This window comes from Pseudonaja textilis, chromosome 1 (assembly GCF_049901715.1).
Source record: "Pseudonaja textilis isolate UNSWEBS1 chromosome 1, rPseTex1.2, whole genome shotgun sequence".
In the NCBI taxonomy this organism is placed as follows: domain Eukaryota; kingdom Metazoa; phylum Chordata; class Lepidosauria; order Squamata; family Elapidae; genus Pseudonaja; species Pseudonaja textilis.
In genome coordinates this window covers 28,457,511-28,482,179 of record NC_141990.1, presented here as the reverse complement: position 1 = coordinate 28,482,179, position 24,669 = coordinate 28,457,511, and the positions used below count along the sequence as shown (strand labels likewise).

At 38.0% G+C, this 24,669-nt stretch overlaps 1 protein-coding gene and 1 non-coding gene across 2 annotated transcripts; both read right to left on the bottom strand.

The window, feature by feature from the left end:
- Positions 1 to 2,679: 2,679 nt before the first annotated feature.
- Positions 2,680 to 23,913, bottom strand: BLK (BLK proto-oncogene, Src family tyrosine kinase). Its single transcript, XM_026715940.2, has 12 exons — positions 23,800 to 23,913; positions 22,108 to 22,150; positions 18,335 to 18,428; positions 17,275 to 17,373; positions 15,978 to 16,081; positions 13,789 to 13,935; positions 11,674 to 11,826; positions 10,106 to 10,285; positions 9,358 to 9,434; positions 7,213 to 7,363; positions 4,184 to 4,315; positions 2,680 to 3,453 (listed from the first exon to the last, which is right to left on the bottom strand). The coding sequence occupies exons 1-12, from the start codon at positions 23,911 to 23,913 to the stop codon at positions 3,242 to 3,244; spliced, it is 1,506 nt and encodes a 501-aa protein (XP_026571725.2). The 3' UTR covers positions 2,680 to 3,241.
- On the bottom strand, positions 18,070 to 18,182 carry LOC113446367 (U5 spliceosomal RNA). The gene has a single exon (XR_003375471.1). It is a non-coding gene; the product is annotated as a U5 spliceosomal RNA (small nuclear RNA).
- Positions 23,914 to 24,669: the final 756 nt, after the last annotated feature.

Genomic DNA, 24,669 nt, shown 5'->3' with positions numbered 1-24,669 from the left:
AAGGAGCAGCTGTCTGGAGTCCATGTGAGCTATCTCACAGTTTCTGTATTCGAAAGAGATTTTGTCTGTCCAGATCCTGCATCTGGGCCAGTGGTGGGATTCTGTGGGTGTGGCTTGGTGAGCGTGGAGTGGCTTGGTGGGCATAGCAGGGGAAGATTACTGCAAAATCCCATTCCCTCCCCACCCCACTAATCTGCTTTCCAGCTCTGTTCTCCTGTACAGGGCAACAAAAGACCCAGCCAATCAGCTGGGACTTGGGAGGCAGAGAATAGATGGGGGCGGGGCCAGTGAGAGGTAGCATGTGCCAGTTCTCCAAACTACTCAAAGTTCTGCTACCGGTTCTCCAGAACTGGTCAGAACCTGCTGAATACTACCTCTGAACAGAAGATGCTGGGTCTGAGTGGAGAAATTGTGGGGAACAATGGCAATATGTACACCTGAAAAGTGAACTCCTCAACTACAGTATTATTCACTGTGACTGCCCAAAAGAACAATATCTGGTGGATTCAAATGTGAGTGAAAATACAGCTGTGTGTGAGCTTTAAGTCCTTTCTCTGCATGGTACTGTTGGTTACAACCTCCATGTTTCCTTTTCAGTTTAAAATATGCTTAGACACAGATACATGCATTATTTGTATGATGCCAAATTTGACCCTCCATAAAGGAAGCTCCTGAAGTGAGGCAGTTTTTTGAGTCTTACTACCCCACTCTTTGCTGGTTCTCCAAACTACTCAAAATTTCTGCTACCAGTTGTTAGGAATGATAGTCACCTAACAGTTGGGTTGGCAATATATAAACCAGGATAGTCATTTAATACTGTTGTATCTTTAAGAGAATGTTGTAATTTTGATTGGCTGGGGTTCCTCCAATGGCCATAAGATGGAGGCAAAAACCTGGTTGTTGTTTTTTGTTTTGCATTTCCTTTGCTTTCCTTTTGCCTTTTGCCTGATCATCATTCTGTTTGAATTGCTGTGAGTCTTGCAACTATTTGCAAACTCGGTTTACTAAACTTTGTTTATGATATTGGTAAAGAAAAGGACTTCATTTTTGGATTATCCCTGGATTGATTATTTTGAACACTAACTGCTTTAACCGCGTATGATTTAGACTCTTTGTTGGACTTCATTTACCCATTTACAGGAAGTAAAACTTACATTTTATTATTCAGTGTATCTGTGTGCTGGTTGTGTGTTATTCATCACCACTCTCACTATGCTTCCCTGAGTGCATTCATTTTCCTAACGGGGGATACCTCAACACCGGTTCTCCAGAACTGGTCAGAACCTGCTGAATACCACCTCTGATCTGTCCACAGATTTCAGCCATTATGTCATCCCTGTTTTTTCAGGCATGTCTTCAGTTCACAATACTCTCACCAGAAGTCAGGATGCAATCACATTTAATTTTTTCAGATCCTAGCAACTAATGTCCATTTCTGACACTCCCTTCCAAAAGAAAATTGGGCACAATGTAGTGTAGATTAGATGAATCAATGTTTTGACTTAATAAGAAACAATTATCTATCCTTCATTCCTGAACTATCTTTCCTAAATTGTTGGCATCCATAGATGGAGGACAAGAAGAAGAGGAAAAAAGAACTTTTCATTCATTTTCCAAGGCATCACAGTCACTGCTAAATGCGTTTCCATCAGAGGTGGTATTCAGCAGGTTCTGACCAGTTCTGGAAAACCAGTAGCAGAAATTTTGAGTAGTTCGGAGAACTGGCAAATATCATCTCTGACTGGAGATTTTACACTATCCTTCCCAGAGCTGGGATTCTATCAGTTCGCACCTATTCGCTAGAACTGGTTGTTAACATTCTAAGCAGTACGGAGAACCGGTTGTTAGAAGAAATTACTGTCCTAATCTTGTAAGGAAGGCAGAAAGGAAACATTCTGGTGTTGCTTACAGAAACTGTCTCTCAGTTAACCCTTATTTCATTCTTGGCAGGACTAGACTTCCTGTCTCAGGAACTTCTCTGGAGTTTTTTTCCCCCTCCTTTGCTGGTACTTTGCTTATGTGGAGTGACCATTCAAAGTTACAATGGCACTGAAAAAAGTGACCTATGACCATTTTTCACACTTACGACTATTGCAGCATCCCCACGGTCATGAGAGCCAGGCAAGGAGATGCGTGCCTCGATGTGAGTGATATTGAGTTGGCCGCACCCAGCCAATAACAGGACCAAGCCACCCAGTCACATTCCCACCAAGCCATGCCCACCCACTAAGCCATGCCCACAGAACCAGTTGTTAAAAACTTGAATCCCACCCCTGATCCTTCCCCTATCATTCCCACCAAGCCACACCCACAGAATCGGTATTAAAAACATTTGAATCCCACCACTGGTTTCCATACCATGTTACACTTATATTCCACAAGCACTTGAACCTTTAATGGCCATACAATTGTGAGACTCCCATAGCAAAATAACAACTTGACTTAAATCCAACAAAACAAATGAATGAAGAATAAATCTCAATGAACATAGATGTAGTTGCTTAGAATGAGCAACTATGGAATGTTTATGGAATGAGACAACTCACCATAGCCAGCTCACTGCAACCAATTTGCCGGTTCTCTGAACTGCACAGAATCATAACAACTGGTTCTATAGAACTGGTCAGAACCGGTAGAATCCCACCCCTGGAACTAATCCCATGTTGAGTTGTCCCATGGGAAGTTGGCTGTGGTGAGTTGTCCTAGATGCCACCCCAATTTATGTTCTACATTTCTCTCCTTCTCCCTCTCTCTCATTTATGACAGAGATAATTCTGTTTAGCCACTTCATGCATTTGATGAAGTGAGCCACAACACTGAAGTGAATAAGTCTGATTCACCAGTTTGATTTTAATGGTCACCTCTAATTCTAGAGGCAATCTGAATGGAAACATTGATTTTAACTGGACCGAACTTACACCATACTTTGGATTCTTTCTCATAGTGCAGAATGTACAATTCCAGTGCAATTGGCATGGACATGCATTCGGGAAACATGAGTAAAAGAATGAGACCCTATTCTTGTTTCATGTTCTTTCTTCTCTAAATCTAGTCTTGATGGTTTACATTATTTTTCACTGGGTGGTGAAACCAAAGCCAGGCAAGGACATGCAGTAAATAGAGCTTCAGAAAATGGCTATGTCTATGACTTGGAACAACTTTGCAAGGTGCAGCTAAGAGGAAATTCTCCCCAACTATTCCACGCTATGATTTTAAAAAACTGTAGCTCTGAAGAACAAAGTCAGGACTTTTGAGGTTCCATTTCATACTTTTTTTCTGTGGCTGTATAAAAGTCTTCAAGAATAGACTGGAGGTATTCAAATGTCGGTCGATTTTCTGGGTTATCCTTCCAACATTTTAACATAATTGCATAGAGATTAGAAGGGCATGATTCTGGACAAGGTATCCGGTAGCCCTGTTCTATATGCCAGATAACATCATGATTCGTCATAGCTATCGGGAAGAAAAGGAAAAATTAAAGTAGACATAAACCATGTAATGCACAGGTAGTTCTTGATTTACAATGGGATCAAAATTATCTATTATTCATGCATGCATTTGGAATTCTGAAACAACCCAACTGTTTTGAGTTCCTGGTGACTCATGTGTTCTCCAAATCTGTTCAAAAGTAAGATTTTCTAAGCAGGAAGCATTAACATTTAAGTGTGTTTGTGTGTGCTTGTGTGCTGGTGGTGACAGTTATAGTTATTTATTAAGTTCTCATGTTCCTGCTTTCCATTCAGCTTTGTAAATGCGTGCATATCCCATCTGTTTCATGAAAAAAGCCAATGAACCCTTTAAAAATAAAGACCAAGAACCTGATGAAATTCAACTCAAACACATTTGAGTCTGAATTAGTAAATGACACATTTGAAATGCATCTGAAGGCAACTGAAGTATATTTGAAGCCAGTGGTTAAGGCATCAGGCTAGAAAGCTGAAGACTATGAATTTTAGTCCCAGCTTAGACCTTGGGCTAGTTACTCTCTCTTAGTCCAACTTACCTTACACAGATACAAATAAATTAATAAAACAAATAAATATACAATGATGAAAAGCTGTCTAGTACTGGGCTGAACAATTAACCCAACAATAATCCTTTTGAGCGTTTACCCATAGTGGAAGAATCAGACAGAAGCATTGGTTCAAAGTAGTGAAAGATGTTAGATTGCAGCCTGCCTTACCTGGATAGGGAGTCTGTCCGTAGGTAATAATTTCAATGAGAAGAATTCCAAAGGACCAGACATCAGATTTGATTGTGAAAAGTCCATAATTAATTGCTTCTGGCGCTGTCCATTTGATAGGAAATTTGGCACCTGCCATTAAAAAAGTCATTTAAAATGAAAACCTCAAAGCATAATTTGGTTCAGAATATCTATTTTGAGTTTCTTTGCTTAAACTGGATAATTCCAAGTTGGTGGGAGTATGACCAAAAACGTGAATATGCCAAATCAGGAACACTTGACCAGTTCACTGATACTGATTAATATTTGGGGATGTGAAGAAGTTCAACACTGAAAGTGAGCCTAGTTGGTCAATTTATTTATGCATTGGCCAATTTAGTGCAGCCAATATATCAGAGCCAGTTCAGTGCATTAGTTAAAGCATCAGGCTACAAACCAGGAGAATGTGAATTCTAGTCCTGCCTTAGACACAAAGCCAATCATTCTCTCTCAGATCAAGGAAGGACACAATGACAAATCACCGTATCAAATAAAATTTAGGAGTTAAGGCTATGTTTTGAGCTTACATGCACTAGATTTTGCATATCTCAGTTCTATCCAAAAATCACTTCTCAAGTAATATTTTAGGTCTGCAGGAAGAATGGTAGGTACATTGGGTCAGATAAAGAAGGATAAGTTCTCTTCTCAAGGTCAGCTATTTCTAGGCTGTTTTAATATATAGGACTATAAGAAACACTCAGGCTATTTCCAAGCTTTCACAAATCTTCCAATAATCTTTTGTCCTAGCAATATGATCACTTCCCCTCTCCTACAATCTTTCTGGCATAACTAATTTACTGAAAGTAATACACATGCATGCTTATAAAAACGGGACAGAAATTATCTGGGGAGGAGGAAGAGGCAAACCTCCTAATATTGTTTTATAGGTAACAGACAGCATTTTGACTTACATTCAGAGATAAATTAATAGCCAGTGTAGCTTTTATAGTAACAGCATTATGTGACACACCACAATTGTCCAGTAAGTACACGGGCAGCTCCATTCTATGTCAGCTGAAATTTCCAGGTGGTTTTCTGGGGCAGTTCTATTTAGAGGAAATTATAATAATCCAATAGCAAGGTGGCTTAGGTATGGGTGATCATCTTCGGTGTACCATGTTTAGATGATGTGGAAGGGCATATAGACAAAAGTCCTCTTAACTGAGGCCTCTGCCCATCTGCTGTTCCCAGCAGGAGCCATGAATCCAGGACTCCTGGTTTGCAACCTGCGTTTTCCAGAGATATGACAGGAAGGAACCTGGAGATGAGCCTTCTCATTGGTTTTCCTCTTGTTTGGAACAGCCCACCCATCAAGACAAGAATCCTCCCACTCTTACAACCTTCTGGAAAATGGTTAACATCTGTGTGTTCTGGGAGGGCCATAGAGATTAGTAGCCAAAGTAAAATCTGTGTCACTAACAATATTATTTTGCGATTTGATGTATTTTATTGAATTATTATTTGAATTATATTATGATTTTATTTCTATACCATACAGAGCTGTGTAATGAGCTGTTTATAAATCAATTCTCTTCTCCTCAGTTACAAGTACTTTTTAAGCAAACTCAACAAGCTTTAAAAATCTCTTTACCTTCCACTTTTTTTTTTTTGCAACTTCAAATTATGCATTTAGAAGCAGAGCCATATTAAAAAAAAATTTTTTTGAGAGAGTTGGATATACAGTCTTAATACAAAACCAGGCCTTGGAGCTCATTTTAAGATAAAGGGAGAGAACTCAGAGAAGGACATATGGGAGATAATGAGAAGTAACAAAAAGTTAGCTGTGCATGTGGTTGTATATTAGAAAGTTCAGGAAGGAAGGAAGGAAGGAAGGAAGGAATTTTGTGAATAGAGTAAAATAGTCCTTTATTTATGCTGTCTTTCTATGATTGGAACCAAGCAACATAGAGCACAGAGCCTGGATTATGGAAATATCACTCAGGTATTAATCCTTGTGCGCAAAAAAGCAAATATTTTACCTCCAGACAGGGGTGGGATTCAAATTTCTTAACAACGGGTTCTGTGGGTGTGGCCTAATTTGTGGGTGTGGCTTGGTGGTCATGTGACTGGGTGGTCATGGCTTGTATGTAAATATTATAAATATTGATGTAAATATTGATTTTTTTAATAAAAAAGAGAAACTTTTACCCAAAAGCAGGCAAAGCAGGCAGGCAGATTGAATTGCTGACAGAATCACAGATTCTCTTAGAGATCTATCTATCTACAATCGGCTACCTGAGTCTGTCACATAAAATTTGCTTGCAAGCAAACTCACAAAATTAACTCACAACACACCATGTATGTAAATATTGAATTTTTTTATTTAAAAAAGAGCAACTTTTATCCCAAAGCAGGCAAGGCAGGCAGGCAGATTGAGTTGCGCACAGAATCACTGATTAATTTAGTGATCTATCTATCTGCAATCAGCTACCTGGGTCTGCACTGAAAAGCTTCAGTCCAAGGATTTCCTGCTTTCTAGCTAATCTAAATCTTCTGGCAGAGCAGAACAGCTGATGGTCCGGAAAAAGAAAAAATAGCAACTTACCAAACCAGGCAAGTTGGATGGCTTGCATGCTAGGTAAGGAGTGAGTGGCTGGGAGGGGAGGGGCCAGCCACTGGAGTGATTTGCCAGTTCTCTGAACTGCGGACAATCGTGTGTGCAGCCTTTGCAAGAAATCATCAGCTGTGCTGCTGACAAGTGCTGTGCTCTGGTGTGAAGTGTTTGAAAATCCTCATTTCCTACTTTTTCAACCTCAGCTGTGCCGCGCAAAACAGCTGAGAAGGGAAAAGCAGGGAATAAAGGAAAGCCTAGAGCCCGGGCAGGCGAGTGGACCAAACACCAAACTGGTTCGGTGTCAGCTGCTCTTCACAGCTACAGGTTCTATAGAACTGGGCCGAACCGGTAGCATCCCACCCCTGTCTCCAGACTTTTCTTGTTCAGTGGAATTTGACCCACATTTCTATCTCTTTTACCACAAAGTTTCACTAACCTGCCTGTGCAAGGTATTCATCCTCTATGAGTCTAGCCAGGCCAAAATCAGCAACTTTGCAACAAAGGGACTCTGAGACAAGAATGTTGGCTGCCCTGAGGTCTCTGTGGATGAAGTTCATTCTCTCAATGTATGCCATCCCTTCAGCAATCTAGGAGAAATAAAGTCAACAGTGAACATATCTGATGGTGAAAAGATCCAAAGGTTGTCCTGCTCAATAGAGAGAAGAGTTTCTGGGTTTGATGAGGAACTAACAACAACAACAAAAGCTATATATTTCTATTTGTCTTAGTTTTTTTGTAATTGCAAGTTGGTTCCATCATATTTCTGCATCAGCTTGCAAATTTACAGTTTTTACTTTTTTTTACTACTTTTACTAATGTATATTTTTGACTGCCATTGTCCTTAACAGATCCATTTGGAAAAAAAAAACACTTTTAAAAAATGGAAAATTGAGTAAGAGTGAATTCCAAAACAGAAAAAGCCTTTTGGGTTTCTTTGCTGTTTCTAGAAATGAAAACACTGGTCATTTTTTGCTCTTGTTAAGCCAGGCATCTTATTGAAAATGACTGAAGTTTTCCTGTATTAGCAACTAAGATGCAATCCAAGATCTTCTTCCAGCAAACACCCTGGTGGCTTTTTATTTTTATTTTTAACTAAAGGGACACTACATTTTTTTTTATTCCATACAGATTTGTTAGGGGTTTTTATCACACAGTTTCAAAAAGGATATGAAACATATTTTCCACAACTATGCCATATGCTTAAGTTGATTTGCTTTTCGTTCAAATGCTGCTCACCTCAGTGGAAAATGGAGCACCCAGAAGAGTGTTATTTCCTGTCCTGACCTCAGTGTGATAAAGGCTGCAATCTGGTTTCCTCTCAGTGCACTAGTGAGGCTGACCACAGGACCAAGTACGCATTGATAGCCTTCTAATTTTAACTTTTACGAAGAAGTAAGGGGTCATCACTGGATGTGCCTGGGGCCTATTTACACAAATAACACTGTTGTGATGACATTTGCTATTAGACCTACATTTGGTGGTCAGTTGCTGCTAGTATGTGCTGTGTTCCTGTTGCAGGGAAACAATTTGAGGTAAAATGGCATTTCAAATCCATATGTGCTCTATATTTCATAGAAAGAACTCAAAAAACTATTTTATGGGCATTCAATCTTCTGCATTCAATCTTTATCATAGCTTTGTCAGGTATGTCTGGCTTTCAAACGGTGATCTCTCCATGACCATTCAGTGAGTGTCATGGTAGGGTAGGGAGAATCACCTTATCAAGGAGATGAGTGGCATGTAAATTTAATACATAAAATTGAGACTGAATCTTCAAATATGACACAATACCCAGGAAACTTATTTTTCGGGCTCACAGTCACGTTCCCTCAGAGATTATCTGCTGGAATTTACATCTCAGGATGAGGAAAATAGCTTCTCTTTGTCTTGTTTTTATTATTGTTTTTGCTGTTTCTTTTGTTTTTCTTTTGTCTCTCATGTGTACCCCTTCGACACAATTTTTTCTTTGTCTTCCTTCACTACTCCCTCACATTCTGACATTTTGGGCATGCCTTCTATTTCTTTTTGTCTACTAACTAATCTATCTGTCAATCACTTCTGCTTTGGGCTACTCCCCACTTGCATCTATTCATACCAGAAACATCCCATGGCATCATCTTTGCTTTTTCATGTTCTCAAGATGTTGCAATCAACTTGTCTTCAGCTCTTCCATGAGATGCCCTTAAGTTCTTTCTAATTGTATCAGTATTTTCTCCTTAAGCCAAGAGCAACTTGTGGTGGTGCCAAGTTATGTCAAATCTGACATGCTTTGCTGCCCATCGTGTATAGGGGATCAATCTAGTGTCTCGTACTGTTTCAGATCTGTGCTCACCTGCTTCCTTCCCTTCAGTTCCTAAGCACTTTCCTCTCCTTTCTTCTCCTCTCCCTTCCCCTTCCCTTCTTTCTTCTCTGTCTGCAGCCTTTATGCTTCTCCGTGTTACCTTTACCCCCTGTTCTCCCACACATCTTTTTTCTCTTTTAAAAAAGGTAGATTGATAGTGATTGGGGATTCTATTGTTATATAATTGCTAGGTTGAGAAAATAGTAAGACTTTGTACCATTAGGGTATTAAATAATTTACCTGAGCGGAGAAATCTATCAGTTTTGCAAGAGGCAGATTCTTCCCTTGACTGGTGCTCAAGAAATCAAGCAGGCTTCCTATCCAAAAATAAAAACAGCAATAAAAATATAAGAACATTTTGGTTGAAATAAATATTCATAAAGCTGGATGTGATAATACGTTAGGCTGTGATTCTTGCCAAGGGATGACAATCATACCACTTAAATATTGATTTTTTTAAAAAAAAGTTTTTAAGTGATTTTGTAGTGGTTGCATTATCATATTACTAGATTTGTTGATTCTTCAATAAAATTTTGTGTATATATGCAAATAAATTTATTATCAGTGTAGCCTGCCCATGGATTAGCTAATTATATTGTCAACATTACTCAATCCCTCCTTGAAAAATGGCTGGAGAAAAAAAGGGGAAAAAAGACTAGATGTTTTCCCCAAAATGGGGCTCTATTAACAACAGAGTTTCTGTACCCAAAATACGAACAAAGGTAAGGATGGAAGAATTATAGCCATGTTGTCTTTGTGGCAATTTCCACTTTGCTACAATAGCATACAGACTCATTTCAATAGCTGCTTGAACTGTGAACCTGTGCTGAAAGAGCAGGGAAAATAGACTGCTCCGAATATTTGAGGCTCATTAAACAAATCACAAATGCTTGAGAAAAAAATGCCCCTATAATCAGATTTGGCCTGCTTAATTCATATCTAGAGCACTGATAGATAGCCATTAGAATGATTGACAAGACATACTTACCGTTGGCCATGTATTCCGTTACAATATAAATTGGCTGCTGGGTCACCACAGCATGCAATCGAACCAACTTGTTATGCTGAAGTCTCTTCATCAAGTTGGCCTCAGCCAAAAAGGCATTGGGGTCCATGCTGCCTTCTTTTAATGTCTTGACTGCAACCTTCACATTGTTCTTGTAATAACCTGCAAAAAAAGGTGGGGAATTAATGACTATCAGGTAATATTCTACAAAACACAACTAGGTTTGTGGAGAAATGTTGGCTCTCAAACCTAAAATCAGCAGCCCACAGAACATTCCAAGTCTGCCCAGCCACCTTTTGGGAGCAAACCGCTGAATAAGAGTGTCAAAATTTCCATCAAGTTTTCATAGGAAACTAAAGAAGGGGAAGGTCTTTTTAAACCATGGGAAGTTTTGAAAGTGGACAGGGAATTATAAATTCTCCCAAACAGGAGGAGATCCTATTGGCCACATTTTCCTGAGGATGTGGCCATTTATCAGGCCAGACTGCTTATTACTTTCGCATAGCTATATGTATAATGGCTGTGGTTGATCAGGATTTTTCCCACCAACTGCTGTCTGATTCGTTTTTCTTTAACCAAAAATACCAAGGATTGACACTGGACCCTTATTTTATTTGCTTGTTAAGATTTATATCAGGAAATTCAGGATGATTTATTTAAGAAACACAACTCTGGCTGGCTTGGAACAGTTGTATGAAATGAAGCAACATAAAAACGATAAGATCAAAAAGCAATTCAAGCAAAAATTAAACCAATCTTCTTTGCTACAACAACACCACTGTCTTCAAGCTCCAATCTCAGTTTCTCTCAGTCTTGGGGGAAGATCTGGAAGCCCTGATCTGGTAGCATTATTTTAACATAATTTTAATGTAATTTTGCCATTTTTGTAAGCACTTTACAAAGTTGAAACCAAATAGAAACCTAAGATCTTCATGCAGTACACTACTTCCTCTTCACATGCCTTCAAATGAAAAGTAAGAGCCATGGTTAGAGTGCAGCACTGCAGGCTACTTCTGCTGATTTTCAGCTACCTGCAGTTTGGCAGTTCAAATCTCACCAGGCTCAAGGTTGACTCAGCCTTCCATCCTTCTGAAGTGGGTAAAATGAGGACCCGGATTGTTGGGGGCAATAGGCTGACTCTGTAAACGGCTTAGAGAGGGCTGTAAAAGTACTGTGAAGTGGTATATAAGTCCAAGTGCTATTGCTATTGGGCACGTACTTGTTCCTGGGAGGAGATATGAAAATACTATGCTCAATATTGAAATTCTAGGGCAGGTGTCATGAACATTTGGGCCTTCATTTCTTGCTGAACAACATTTCCCAGCAGTCTCAGCCAATGTGAGTAAGGATGAGGTATACACTGTGAAGTGGTATGTAAGTGCTATTGCTAAAAGCTGATAGGTAGAGTAGGGAGTACCAAACATTTTTTTTCTCTTTTAATTAGATATTTTTGAGAAAGAGTAGAAGTAAAAGGAGTAGGCACAGTATACTAATGAGTATATAAAGGCTTTCATTAAGTTATGGAGGTTATAGTGTCAGTCTTAACTTACCCATCCATACCTCACCAAACTGGCCTGCTCCCAGTTTCTTGATGAGCTTTATAGTGTCTCGTGGGATTTCCCATTCATCAGTAGCCCAGGGTATTTGTGGAGTCAGAGACTTGCATGGATATCTTAGGCTTTGACACAAACCATTATTATTAGCTGTGCAGGATGACACAAAGAGAAAGTAGGACAAATCAAAGGTAAATTTTCAGAGAATGAGATAACAAAAATCAGTTGGACAGTTCCCTATAGTTTTGAGGTTGGAAAAATAATCTCTCTCCCAAATTAAGGAAAAAGAGAACTTTCAGATCCCTTTCCTGAAGGTAGGGAAAGAATTGAGATCAGCAGAGATTTTCACATTTTGCTTCATCACCTTGCCCTCTAAAGCTTTTGATCATTTCATAACATTAATAGAAGAACCCTGATACCAAAACACTATGCAATGGGAGGAAATACATGAAATGCATTTTCTTCCTCCTCATCATCATGAGAGATCACTTGCTTCATGCTTTATATAAAGAGAACATGAACTATTTAAATCTGCTGTTCTATGGTGATATTACTTATGCAGGTAGGATATATATGTGAAAAATACTAATGCAAACTGATAGTTTCTCAGTCTTGTCCTCACTGCAGTCTTTGCAACTAACAGACAATATGTTTGGGATAGCACTAATGGATTTCCAGTTCCTCCACCTTTTAGAGAATTGGAAGAGGAATAGTCAAATAAGTTTTGGGAGTACAGGACAAAGTAAAAAATAATCAGGTATCTGAAAAAACAAATCTAATGCAAAATTCAGTGCAAGATGAAGATTTTTGGACTATAATTTTATACATGGGTTTTTACAGCATATAAAGTTTGGGTTTCTCTAAAAATAAGAAGTTAACATTTAAGTCTGGGTTTGATTTGCTCATCAAGGATAGATTTCTTAGATTAGGTAGAAATTACTGGAATTTCCTGTTCTGAGTTATAGTTCATATTGTATTGATGACTTAATTAGGTAGATCTAAGGTCTTAATTAGTAGAGGTAAACCTTAATTAGGTAGATCTAGATCACTTGAGACTTTCAAGAAGAGATTGGACTGCCCTTTGTCAGAAATGGTGTAGGGTCTCCTGCTTGGGCAGGGGATTGGACTAGATGACCTACAAGGTCCCTTCCAACTCTGTTAATCTATAAATCTATAAGCTACAGCCAGATTTTTAAACTGAATTTTATTTAATTTAATATTTCATTTGCCTTTTATTGTTTTATTTTCTTGATTGTCCTTTTAAATATCTAATCAAAATCAATTTAAAAAAATAATAAAATTGATACTTTTTTTCATATGCTTACATTGGCCATCTCAACTCTTGGCTCTCCATTGACTTTGGGCAATCTGAACTCACTTACTTTGCAAACTCTTCTGCTTTCTTCATAAGTTATAAGGAACCTACAGAACTTAAGCTAAATTGTTCTGCTTCTATGGGACATTCTCTGCTTTAGGACTGCATTAGGACTGCAGAAAAAACAATTACTACCAGCCTGCCTTCAATCAAGGACTTGTATAATGCACAAGTCAAAAACAGGTCTGTGAAAATATTTACAGACCCCTCACATCCTGGACATAAACCATTTCAACTCCTACTCTCAAAACAACACTATATAGCACTGCACACCAGAACAACTAGACACAAGGACAGTTTTTCCCCGAACACCATCACTCTGCTAAACAAATAATTCCCTCAGCACTGTCCAACTATTTACATAGTCTGCACTACTATTACTATTAATCTTCTCATCACTCCTTCTCACCCATCCCCTCCCACTTGTAACTGTATAACTGTAACTTTGTCGCTTGTATCCTTACAATACCCTATGACTATTATTAAGTGTTGTACCTTATGATTCTTAACTCTTGATGAATGTATCTTTTCTTTTATGTACACTGAGAGCATTTGCACCAAGACAAATTCCTTGTGTGTCCAATCACAATTGGCCAACAAAGAATTCTATTCTATTCTATTCTATTCTATTCTATTCTATTCTATTCTATTCTATTCTATTCTATTCTATTCTATTCTATTCTATTCTATTCTGTCATATTAAGTATGAATCTGTCAGGTATCAAAAGTATTCTTACTGGAATAATGCTTGACAAGCTTTTGCAAAGAAGAAAATGTAATTGAGGGACAGATGTAGTATCCACCTTGGTCCATAGTGGAGATTTTGTAATGCTTAACAATATCCCCTTGAGAGATAATGTCTCTAATAGAAAGTGAAAATGCACCTGGAACGAGAAAAAAGAGGGAATTATTTATTAGTGCTTAAATTGTGCCACCAGAAGAAACAGTGTACCATAGAGAGGCTATTCCATCCAACATGTACCTTCCAGGCCAGCAAATCTCAGAATTTCCAGTACCTGCAGCATACTGGGAAGTGAAGTGTCAACTTGTCTGAAGGGTGCCAAACTAGAGGAAAGTACTTTTGAATTTTTAGCAACATCGGAATACAGGATCAGATTTATGTGACTCGGGACAAAGCACTGAACAATGAAAAGGAGACCAGATATTTGTTAAATTCTTCTGAATCCTGATTCTTCTGTACAACCCATCCAAATATGCTCATACATCATTGATGTCATTTAATGAGAATATTCAGTTAATCATTGCTGGTCTGGAACAGATAGAGGCAGAGAATTCCTCTACTCCTGACCATTTCCATTTCATCCCTCTTTGCAAAGCAACATATTCTATGATCAATCAATTAATATATCAATCAGAATAGAGCTGGAAGGGCTCATGGAGGTCTCCTAGTCCAACCCCCTGCTCAAGCAGGAGGCCCTATATCATTTGAGACAAATGACTATCCAGTCTCTTCTTTAAAATCTTCAGCGATGAAGTACCTACAGCTTCTGATGGCAAACTGTTCTGCTAATTACATTGTCCTCACTGTTAGGATAAGGATGTTTCTCCTTAGTTCTAGATTGCTTCTCTCCTTAATTGGTTTCAATCTACTGTTTCTTGTCCCACCCTCTGTTACTTTAGAAAATAAGTTGACCCTCTCTTTTTTGTGGTAGTCCTCAAATATTGGAATACTGCTATCATGTCCTCCCTAGTCCTTCTTTTCTCTAGACTAGCTAAACTCAAATTCTGCAAGTGAGCTCTCCTCCCCTTGAAGTTGTGGGAAGAGATTAACTATGGTAAGCCAAAATCAGGCAGATTGTGAGGTAAACTGCAGCTTACAAAAGTTTATACCAATTAATAAAATTTACAAGTTGAAAAAGAAGCCAATTCTGAGTGTGCATTTCCCCTCCCCACATTTATCCTAAAAAGAACTATAATGAAGTCTGAGATGTTTCTCAAATTCCATTCCTCCTTTGGAATCTGTCTGTTCCCTGGACTCTTCCTCTTCTTCCTCAAGGTTATTCTGACAGCCCATTATATAATTTTCTATAGTGCCCACATCAAGAATTTTGGGCCAGATCTCTCTCCCTCCCCTTACCATCTCACCAATACTGCCTGGAAGAAGAGAGGAGAACCACCATAGCAGAATGTTCATCATTCCTAATCCTCATACGTGGTCCTGAATGACATTATGATGGAATGCATCAAAACCACTAAGAAATCAGAGAAAGCTAAGACAGTCACACCATCCCTGAGCTGGTCTACCAGAAGCCACCAACAAGCCTGATCAGTGCTGTTTCTGTATTATTTTCCTGTCTGAAACTGAACTAAAAAGGATTTAGATAATTTTCTCCAGAGCCATTGGACTCACAGTCAAACCTTCTCAACAACCATCCCTAGGGAAAAAAAGATTGGAAATTGGATGAAAATTATTTAGAACTCTTGGGTTCAATGACAGCATCTTGAGGAGGGATGTACCATCACCTTCAAAAAAAGGTGGGGCTACTCACTCTATCATATTACTAAATATACCCAATCAAATGCTGGCTGGTGGGGGATGCAAAATTGAATAAATAGGTTTCTATGTCCATATCTTCAAGAATGACAGACTCAAACTCAATCCACACAAGGCCTTGGTTCAGTCATCTCAACAGTACTTGACAAGTCACAACCTTTAACTCTAGCTAAATCTGAGTGATTTTACCCTCAAAGAATTAGAATAATTCTCATAAAATCTCTGCAAATGATCTTGCCACCTGCCCTTCCCCAGACATCTTTAAAGAATCGCTAGACTGCTATCTGTGGAGAAGATCCAAATGAAAAAATAACATATTGTTGTTGTTTTTATTTCCACGATGCAATCCCTAATCTGGGCGTCTCATGCAAGTTTTACCTTTATATACAAAACAATTTTACAACTTCTTACCTGGAACGCTTTCACTTTCCCTTATCAAAAATGAGCCTACACTGTTGCCAGACATCATTAATAAACGTTCAGCATCTTTTCTGTTAAGGCCTTTAAAAAACCATCTGAAAAAGAAAGAGCAAGTTTTTTATACAATAATTCTAACTAGAGCAGGGTTTTTTTTTTTTCAGACTTGGCAACTTCAAACTTGGCTGGGGAATTTTGAGAGTTGACATTCACACATCTTAAAAATGTCAAGTGTGAAAAACATTGCACTTGAGCAATTATTTTTTAAAAAGCCTGGAAATGTGGAAAATTGCATATTATAACTGTTTTCCCCTGGCTTTTCACTAAGTTTTATAGTGAATTCAGAAGTTCAAAAATGTTATTTAATGCTATGTAATCTTAACAATTTATTTTTTATATGTTTTGTATTGAAATGTTTAAACTTAATAGGCAATTGCACTGGTTCGTTCAGAGGAATATATTAAATGTCTCCTGAAAATTCTCCATTTTTTAAATTAACAGCTTTCTCTTCACTTTCATTTTTATTTCACTTTTGCTTCCCCGTGTTTATCCTTTAAATCTGTAGTTGTATAGCCCACACACATTTTCTGGGATAAGTTGTATTAAATTAAATGCAGATGCATACAGTAAATATCCATATGATTGCTTTTGTTAATTGGTCCCTGTCCCTTATAGGGTCAGCCACATTCCTGAATCAGCCATTAATAACACAGAGCTTGTGGGTGAAACTTTTTTCACTTTTTTTCTTGCCAACAGACCAATTAATCTTATCACTTTCTACTCTGGTTTTTTGTGATGTCAACTGTATACTTTGGGGGAAAACTCAAATGAAACCAATGAGCATAACAATATTCATTGTATTCATAGCAAGGAAACAAACCAATAGATGCTACTATGTAAGGGGACAAAAAATAAGAAATATTCAGTTACATTAATAAATTAAAAAAATAATTATATTAAAAGAAGACTTGAATAATAATAAGAGAAGAAGGATGGGACTGAGGTTGAGGACTGGGTCTAAGTCTGGACACATCATCAGAAGGACCTCCCTGCTGGCCAAGGAATGGGGAAGAGAGTGAACAGAGGAAGCATATGCACAAACATATATGCATATATATATATACATGCACAGATGGATCTGATAATTGCTTGTGTAAAGACTATGATGGCAAGAAAAAGGCTTAGATATCACCTAGAATTTCCACAAGATATCAGAGATAAATTATTTGCATGCATCACAAAAATATCAAGAGCTCTCCATCTCTCAGTTTCCTGGGTTTCTCAGACTTACTCTTCTTCTTCCATGCTGTTGATGTGGACTACAAAATTGCTAGGAATGTAGCCCTGATTTCCAGTAGTGAGGGATTTTGCTAACCACCACTCCCCTTCACTGTGAACAAAATACAACATAAATAAATAAATAAATCTGAATAAAGAATTAAGCTCCTTTTAATCCACTTTAAATAGGATAAATTTACATATAGGACAGAGGCCTTATGAGGCCTTATTATAGGGCAGAGGCCTGCAAGTGGCTATTATGGCCTTATGATTATTATGGCTGACTCGCACTGGGGGGAATGGTCAGTTTCCTGAAATCTCTTCTGACATATCCCGAGCAGCAATAGCAATAGCACTTAAACTTATATATCACTTCACAGTGCTTTACAGCCCTCTCTAAATGGTTTACAGAATAGAATAGAATAGAATAGAATAGAATAGAATAGAATAGAATAGAATAGAATAGAATAGAATAGAATAGAATTATTTATTGGCCAAGTGTGATTGGACACAAGGAATTTGTGTTGGTGCAAATTCTCTCAGTATACATAGAAGAAAAGATACATTAATCAAGAGTCAAGAATCATAGGTACAACACTTAATAATAGTCATAGGGTACAATAAGCAATCAAATCATACTAGGAAACTGTCAATATAAATCATAAGGATACAGAATTAGCATATTGCCCCTAACAATCTGGGCCCTCATTTTATTGGCCTCAGAAGGTTGGAAGGCTGAGTCAACCTTTAGCCACTGAGAATTGAACTGCTGGCAGTCAGTAGAATTAACCAGCAATACTGCTTTTTAACCACTGAGGCTATTGCCTCAAAAAATTAGTAAAAGACTCATAAATGTTCCTCTCCAAGGAAATCTTTAGTAAAAGTGAAAGATTTATACAATCTGACGAGAAACCAGAGTATGTTTCAGGTCAGATGCAGATGAACAAAGCAAGCATAATACAGGCATTTTCTTTCTGTTCTGAGAAGTATATGAGAAGTATTTTTCTGCAACTGATGAGAACAGAAATATTGGGGCATGATGAAATCAGTCATAAGCTGATGAGTATACTTACTTGCAGAAGACTTCAAACTTTTCTCCCACAGTCAAAGACAGATCTCGATCACTCATAGAGATGAAATCATATTGTGCTATTACATATTTCTTGCCTATAGCATGAGACAAACAGAAAACATTAATTGAGTCTAGAATAAAATATAAATAAGAAGTAGGTGAATGGCTCAAAACTTCAGGTAAATCAGGAAGGTTTTCAGATCCTATTCCTTATTAGACAAAACCAGAGTGGGGCCTGAATGACCAAGGCTTAATTGTCTTGTAACATTCCTAAAACCGGTCCAAGGAAATCCAGTAATGGTTTAATTCCTGTTTGCTTCCAGAGCAATTTACTGTCATATTTTTAAAAAGCAATAAAAATATTTATAAGAAATATAATAATAAAAGGAGTAATTCCCCTACAGTGTTTCTTTACTGGGACCAGCAACAGCTAAGAAATATTAACTCTGGACAAGCTAATAAGATACTACCAGTCACCTGCATAATTATGTATGTATGTATGTATGTATTTATTTAGTCATGTTTATGTAGTGTATACTGGAGGTAGAGACCCTTTGAGAGCTGTATGCAATGAAATTTCATTTTAATGTATGCCAATTAGTGTACATTCAACATGACAATAAAGTTATTCTAAGTTCTAAGTAAAGAAGAAAACTGTAAAAAAGAGCATTGAATAAACACATATTCTTGGACTGCAGAATTATTTGCATTTTCTCCAATTCTCCCCCCCCCTTTTTTTTGTCTATTCCAATGTGACCCTAGAGAGTACAGAGCCTATGTGTATGTATGTCTATGGAGATTCTCAATCATCCAGGACATACTTGTCTCAAAAGTCCTTTTTTTCTCAAAACACACCTGGATTTTATTGGTTATTTCCTTATGAAAATGTTTCACTTCTCATCCAAGAGCATCAGATCTGAAGAAACTTCTTGGATAAGAAGTGAAATATTTTCATAGGAAAAAATAAACCAAGAAAGTCCAGTTACCTTTTGAGGAAAAAAAGTACCTTTGGTACATGTATGTATCTTCTCTGTAGATTTTGCATCACACTGCAAATTAACAGAGGAAAGGGGATTACTTATATGTCTACTGGCTCCAGACTATAGTCTGAAAAGAACAATTTGATGTGTTCAGTCCAGTTCCTCCTTCTCTATCATTATCCTTCCTTCCTTCCTTCCTTCCTTCCATTATTTCTGAAAATATTGTATGTTGAAATTGTGCATCTTTTTCAATAATTATGATGAGATGTTGAATGGTAGTAATCATAACCACTATCATAACATCATTGTACAAAAGACTTTCAAAGACAGAATGGATATTTAAGGATATTACTAAATCTAGGAATTAGAAGAACACAGAGAAAGGGGATGGGGTTTTAGTACATGGGTGTCCAACCCAAGGTCCGTGGGCTGGCCTTGAAACATCAAAGGACTGGCCTGCAGTACCTCTGATGGCTAAAACAAGCCCCATGCACCTCGTATTTATTTATTTATTAGAATTTGTCAAACAAAAAAACAAGAACAAGAATAAAAAAAAGAAAATACAAAGACAGGGATGACTTATGCACATCCCCTTATTGATCCTCCATGGCCTCCTGCAGCACTTTACCAGCAAAAAATGGCCAGATAATGGCCCCCAAAGGCCCCCCAAATGGCCCCAAACCAGCTCAAAATGGTGTGAAAATGGCCCCTCAAATGCTCCAAAAGTGGTCTCCCAAAGCCCCCAATAATGGCCTGAAAATCACCCCCAAACAGCCCCCCAAAAAAACCAGTCCAAAAATGCCCCTCAAATGGCCCAAAAACAGCCGGAAAAATGGCCCCAAAACAGCTGGAAAAACAGGCTGGAAATGAGCCGCACAGCCCATTTTCAGCCAGCAGAGTGCTTGCTGGGGCTGATGGATGTTGGAGGCCTACAGGCTACCAATCTCTGTAGTAAAATAAAAATAAAAAAACACTGAGAAACAATTAAGATATAAGAAAGATTCCAATCATATGGGGCAGCTATTAAGAAAGGACTGAAGGATTATGGGGAAATTATCATAAACTGAGATACAGTATATCAAGTTATAAAAGATACAATGGAATCAGTCTAATGCTTGCTAAAATGGTTTCTCCCCATGCTTTTGCTTTCTTCAACAAAATGTTGTCTGCGTTGGGGATTATTAAGATCAGGGGTGGGATTCAAATTTTTTAACAACCGGTTCTGTGGGTGTGGCTAAGTTGGTGGGCATGGCTTGGGGATCATGTTATTGGCTGGGCATGGCCAACTCAATATCACTCACATCGAGGCACGCATCTCCTCGCCTGGCCTCTCATGACTGTAGGGATGTTGCAACAGTCGTAAGTGTGAAAAATGGTCATTGGTCACTTTTTAAAGTGCCATTGTAACTTTGAATGTTCATTTCACATAAGCAAAGTACCAGCAAAGGAGAGGAAAAATACTCCAGAGAAGTTCCTAAGACAGGAAGTCTAGTCCTGCCAAGAATGTAATAAGAGTTAATCGAGAGGCAGTTTCTGTAAGCAACACCAGAATGTTTCCTTCCTGCCTTCCTTACAGGATGAGGCCAGTAATTTCGTCTAACAACCGGTTCTCCGAACTGCTTAGAATTAACACAACCTGTTCTAGAGAATAGGGGCAAACTGGTAGAATCCCACTCCTGATTAAGATCATCTCATTTATGTTCTACTTTCTATTGTCATGTACTTTGTCTTTATATTTATTAAGAATTTTACATAAAGAAAGTAGAAAGAAAGAAGAAACACTACAGTTATGAAATATAATGACTTTTGATCTTCTCTTCAACATATAATTGCAGTCTTCTAATCCCTCCACCTCTTGAATGAGTGAGTTATATTCTTGAGTGTGACCTGACATGAGATGAGACAGTGACAGCCACATCCTCATAAGCATAATCTCTGCTTTTTAGTTGTAATTGTTCAATACAGACTTGATCTCATTAAACTTAATTTCCCTCCCATCCCTGCTCTGCAATAAAAGAGAAAAAAATGTTTTATAATTTAAGCACTTACTGGTTATTTTTCTAAATATAGGCACTCATGAGACAGATACTTCTAAATCTCACTTTGTCTGACCTTTTCAATTAAAAACACTTTTCAATGTAAGGTCACACGTCTCTGGAACAATATATAGCTCTGTGAGAACAGAGCTGTGTATTTCTTGTTTTGGATTTAGAGACAGAAGCAGGTCATTTTGCAAGCCATAATATTGAATAGGGGAAGGAGGAAACTTTGATATTATGCTCACCAGGATTTTGCAAACAAAAGTAGAAGTATTTACCTAGTTCCCTATGAGAAGCTAATGTCTACACTCTTTCTCCCCTTAATCCATAGTACATGTTGCTAATGATGTTTTTCACTTATTTGCCAGTTGTATGTTCAGTTTCTCTAGAAAACCATTTATTAAACTTTTCCATCTTTCAAAAGCATATTTCATAAGAAGCCAAATTCTGGAATTATTTTCATATTCCAGGAAATAGCCATTACTCAAATGCATTTTCTTAACTTTGTTCCTAACTCTGATTTCTCTTTTTTATTTATTTGTTTTTATATTTTATTGTAAACCACCCAGAGTCATTTAAGTGAGATGGGTAATGTAGAAGAGTATAGATATATTAATAAGTAAAGTTGTTCTTATTGCCCTCTTTTATTTAAATGTCATTACATGTTATTTTATTTGTGCAATTGACATCATTAAGTATCATCCGGTAAGAATCCACAATAAATATCCAGAAACAAAGACATAAATCCTTTTTACCTTTTCCAAGTTGGTCAGCAGAAGTGATGGATAAATTCTTGCCCTTTGGAAGAAATTAAAAGGAGAAGCCAAGCATTACTTAATTGCATTGAAATTGGATGTCAAGGATACATTTGTATATAATTCTATTACCAAATGTTGTCCTGGGAGCAAAATTCAGCCTGCTGAGAATTTGCTCATTCCAGTTAATAGCAGAAGCCATCTGTTTATCTGAAGAGAGCAAATTGGGCCTCTTTGGAGTTGACTGAATTACAGTTTCCAGCTTCCCTCACTTCTGACCAGGTTAGGAGATGCTGATGGAAGTTGATGTCTAATAACAACTGGGAGACTACTATTACTTCCCTCTTGAAATATTAGATGTATGCTGAAATTTAGCCATGATCAGCGAACAACCATATTGAACAGAAACTTTTACATTACTTACTCGAGGATGGGATTACATAATCGAAGATGGGGAGATACAAGTAGACCTCAATTTACAACCAAACTTGGGGCCCAAATTTCTAAACAAGATATTCATTAAGTGAATTTTGCCCCATTTTATGACCTTTCTTGCCTCCCTTGTTAAATGAATCACTGCAGTTGTTGAATTAGTAACATAGTTCTTAAAGTAAATCTGGCTTCCCCACTGACTTTGCTTGTCAAAAAGGTGATCAGATGATCCCAGGATATGGTAACTGTCATAAATATGAGTCAGCTGCCATGCATCTGAAGCATTTTATCACACAATCATGGAGATGTTGCAACAGTCATAAGTGTGAAAAATGGTCGTGACTCAGTGCCATTGTAACTTAGAATGTCCACTAAATAAATGGTTGCAAGTTGAGAACTATCAGTATTATTAAAATTAATTCATTAGCCTTAGCTGTCCAGACAGTAGTGAGGAAAGATAGGTATGTCTGGGCATCTGGACATGTTCTCTCTGCATTTCAGATCTTCTTGGATACAATTTCCTTTAATTCCAGGGTTGTTCAGAAATAACAGACATTTTAATCATTTTCTGGACTCATATTTTTACCATCATTATGTGACACTGATATCCTGATTTTTGCATACTGTGTTGAAACTGTGAGTCCAGTCCTGTATTTTGGATACCAACTAAAGCTGAAGGAAGAGTAATAAAAAGTTTGATCTGATTGAAAATTTGGCTGGTGGTATTCAGCAGGTTCTGACCAGTTCTGGAGTACTGGTAACAGACATTTTGAGTAGTTCGGAGAAATAGCAAATACCACCTCTGACTGGAGATTTTACAATATCCTTCCCTGCCATGCCCACCAAGCCATGCCCACAGAACTGGTAGTAAAAAAAATTGAGTCCCACCTGTGGCTGCGACAGCCTCCTGCAACCCTCTGCCAGTGAAAATGGAACATGGCCCTTGCAAGCTCCATTTTTGCTGGCAGAAGCACCACAGGCCGGTCCTTCACTGTTTTCAGGACAGCTCCACGGGCCAGATCTAAGTACCCCACAGGCCAGATTTGGCCCCTGGGCCTTGAGTTTGACACCCCTGTTCTAGAGGAAACAAGGTAAAATTCATAGCTGATAGATGGAGATTAAGATTGATAGCCAGATGGAGAATTCTTTTCTTTTTGGAAACTGGGCTCAGCCTCTAAAACATAGGCATCTGATTCTGAACCTTGCCTGGGTACAGAATTTTAGTTCTTAAATTACTCTTTCTTGAAGATTAAAACTTACCGGTGGTACAGGTGGTGGAACTTTCCTTTTCATGGCTGTCTGAGGTTTCTGTCTATATAGAGAATTCTTCCTTTCTTTCCTGCTTCTCAGGTTTCTGCTTTCACATAGTCCCATCCTGTCTCTGAAATAAATACAAGCAAGGCTGGCTTTAAACATTTAAACATGTGATTTCATGTCGACTTAAATGCGATCATTTCAAGAATGTCTTTGGTTATTCTTATGGTGAGAGTAATCTTCAGGACGGGAATGTCCCCCAATATTTTAAACATAGGTTAGATGTCAAGATGCCATTAATTTAGTAATACTATTTTAGTCCTACACAAAAGTGGCCCCAAAGTTTTGAAATAACCCTGTTGAGTTTGCAGCTCTTTAGCTAAGTTTGAGGAATGACTGGAAGATGTTCATGTATCAGTTTTCTTTTGACAGTCTAGTTAAAAGTTATGAACCTAGATGAGCTGTGGTATAAAGACAGCAACAATATGACAACAGCCATTCATAATCTGCTCTTTAATATAAATATTGTTAGACTAATTCATATCACAAATCTGGTCAAATAAAAAGGATAATGAATCCCACTTGTTTTAAAGGTGTTCAGTTTGTCAGCTGGAGAGCTAGCAGCCCAGATTGGAGACCCAGAGCTCCATGCAAAGGGTTGAGCTCCCATTACTTGCCCCAGCTCCTGCCCACCTGGCAGTTCGAAAACATGAAAATGCAAGTAGATGAATAGGTACCACTTCAGTGGGAAGGCAATAGTGTTCTGTGCATCTTTGGCATATGGCCATGTTGGCCACATGACATGGAAATTGTCTTCAGACAATGCTGGCTTCTTCAGTCAAGAAACGGAGATGAGCAATGTGCCCTAGAGCTGGA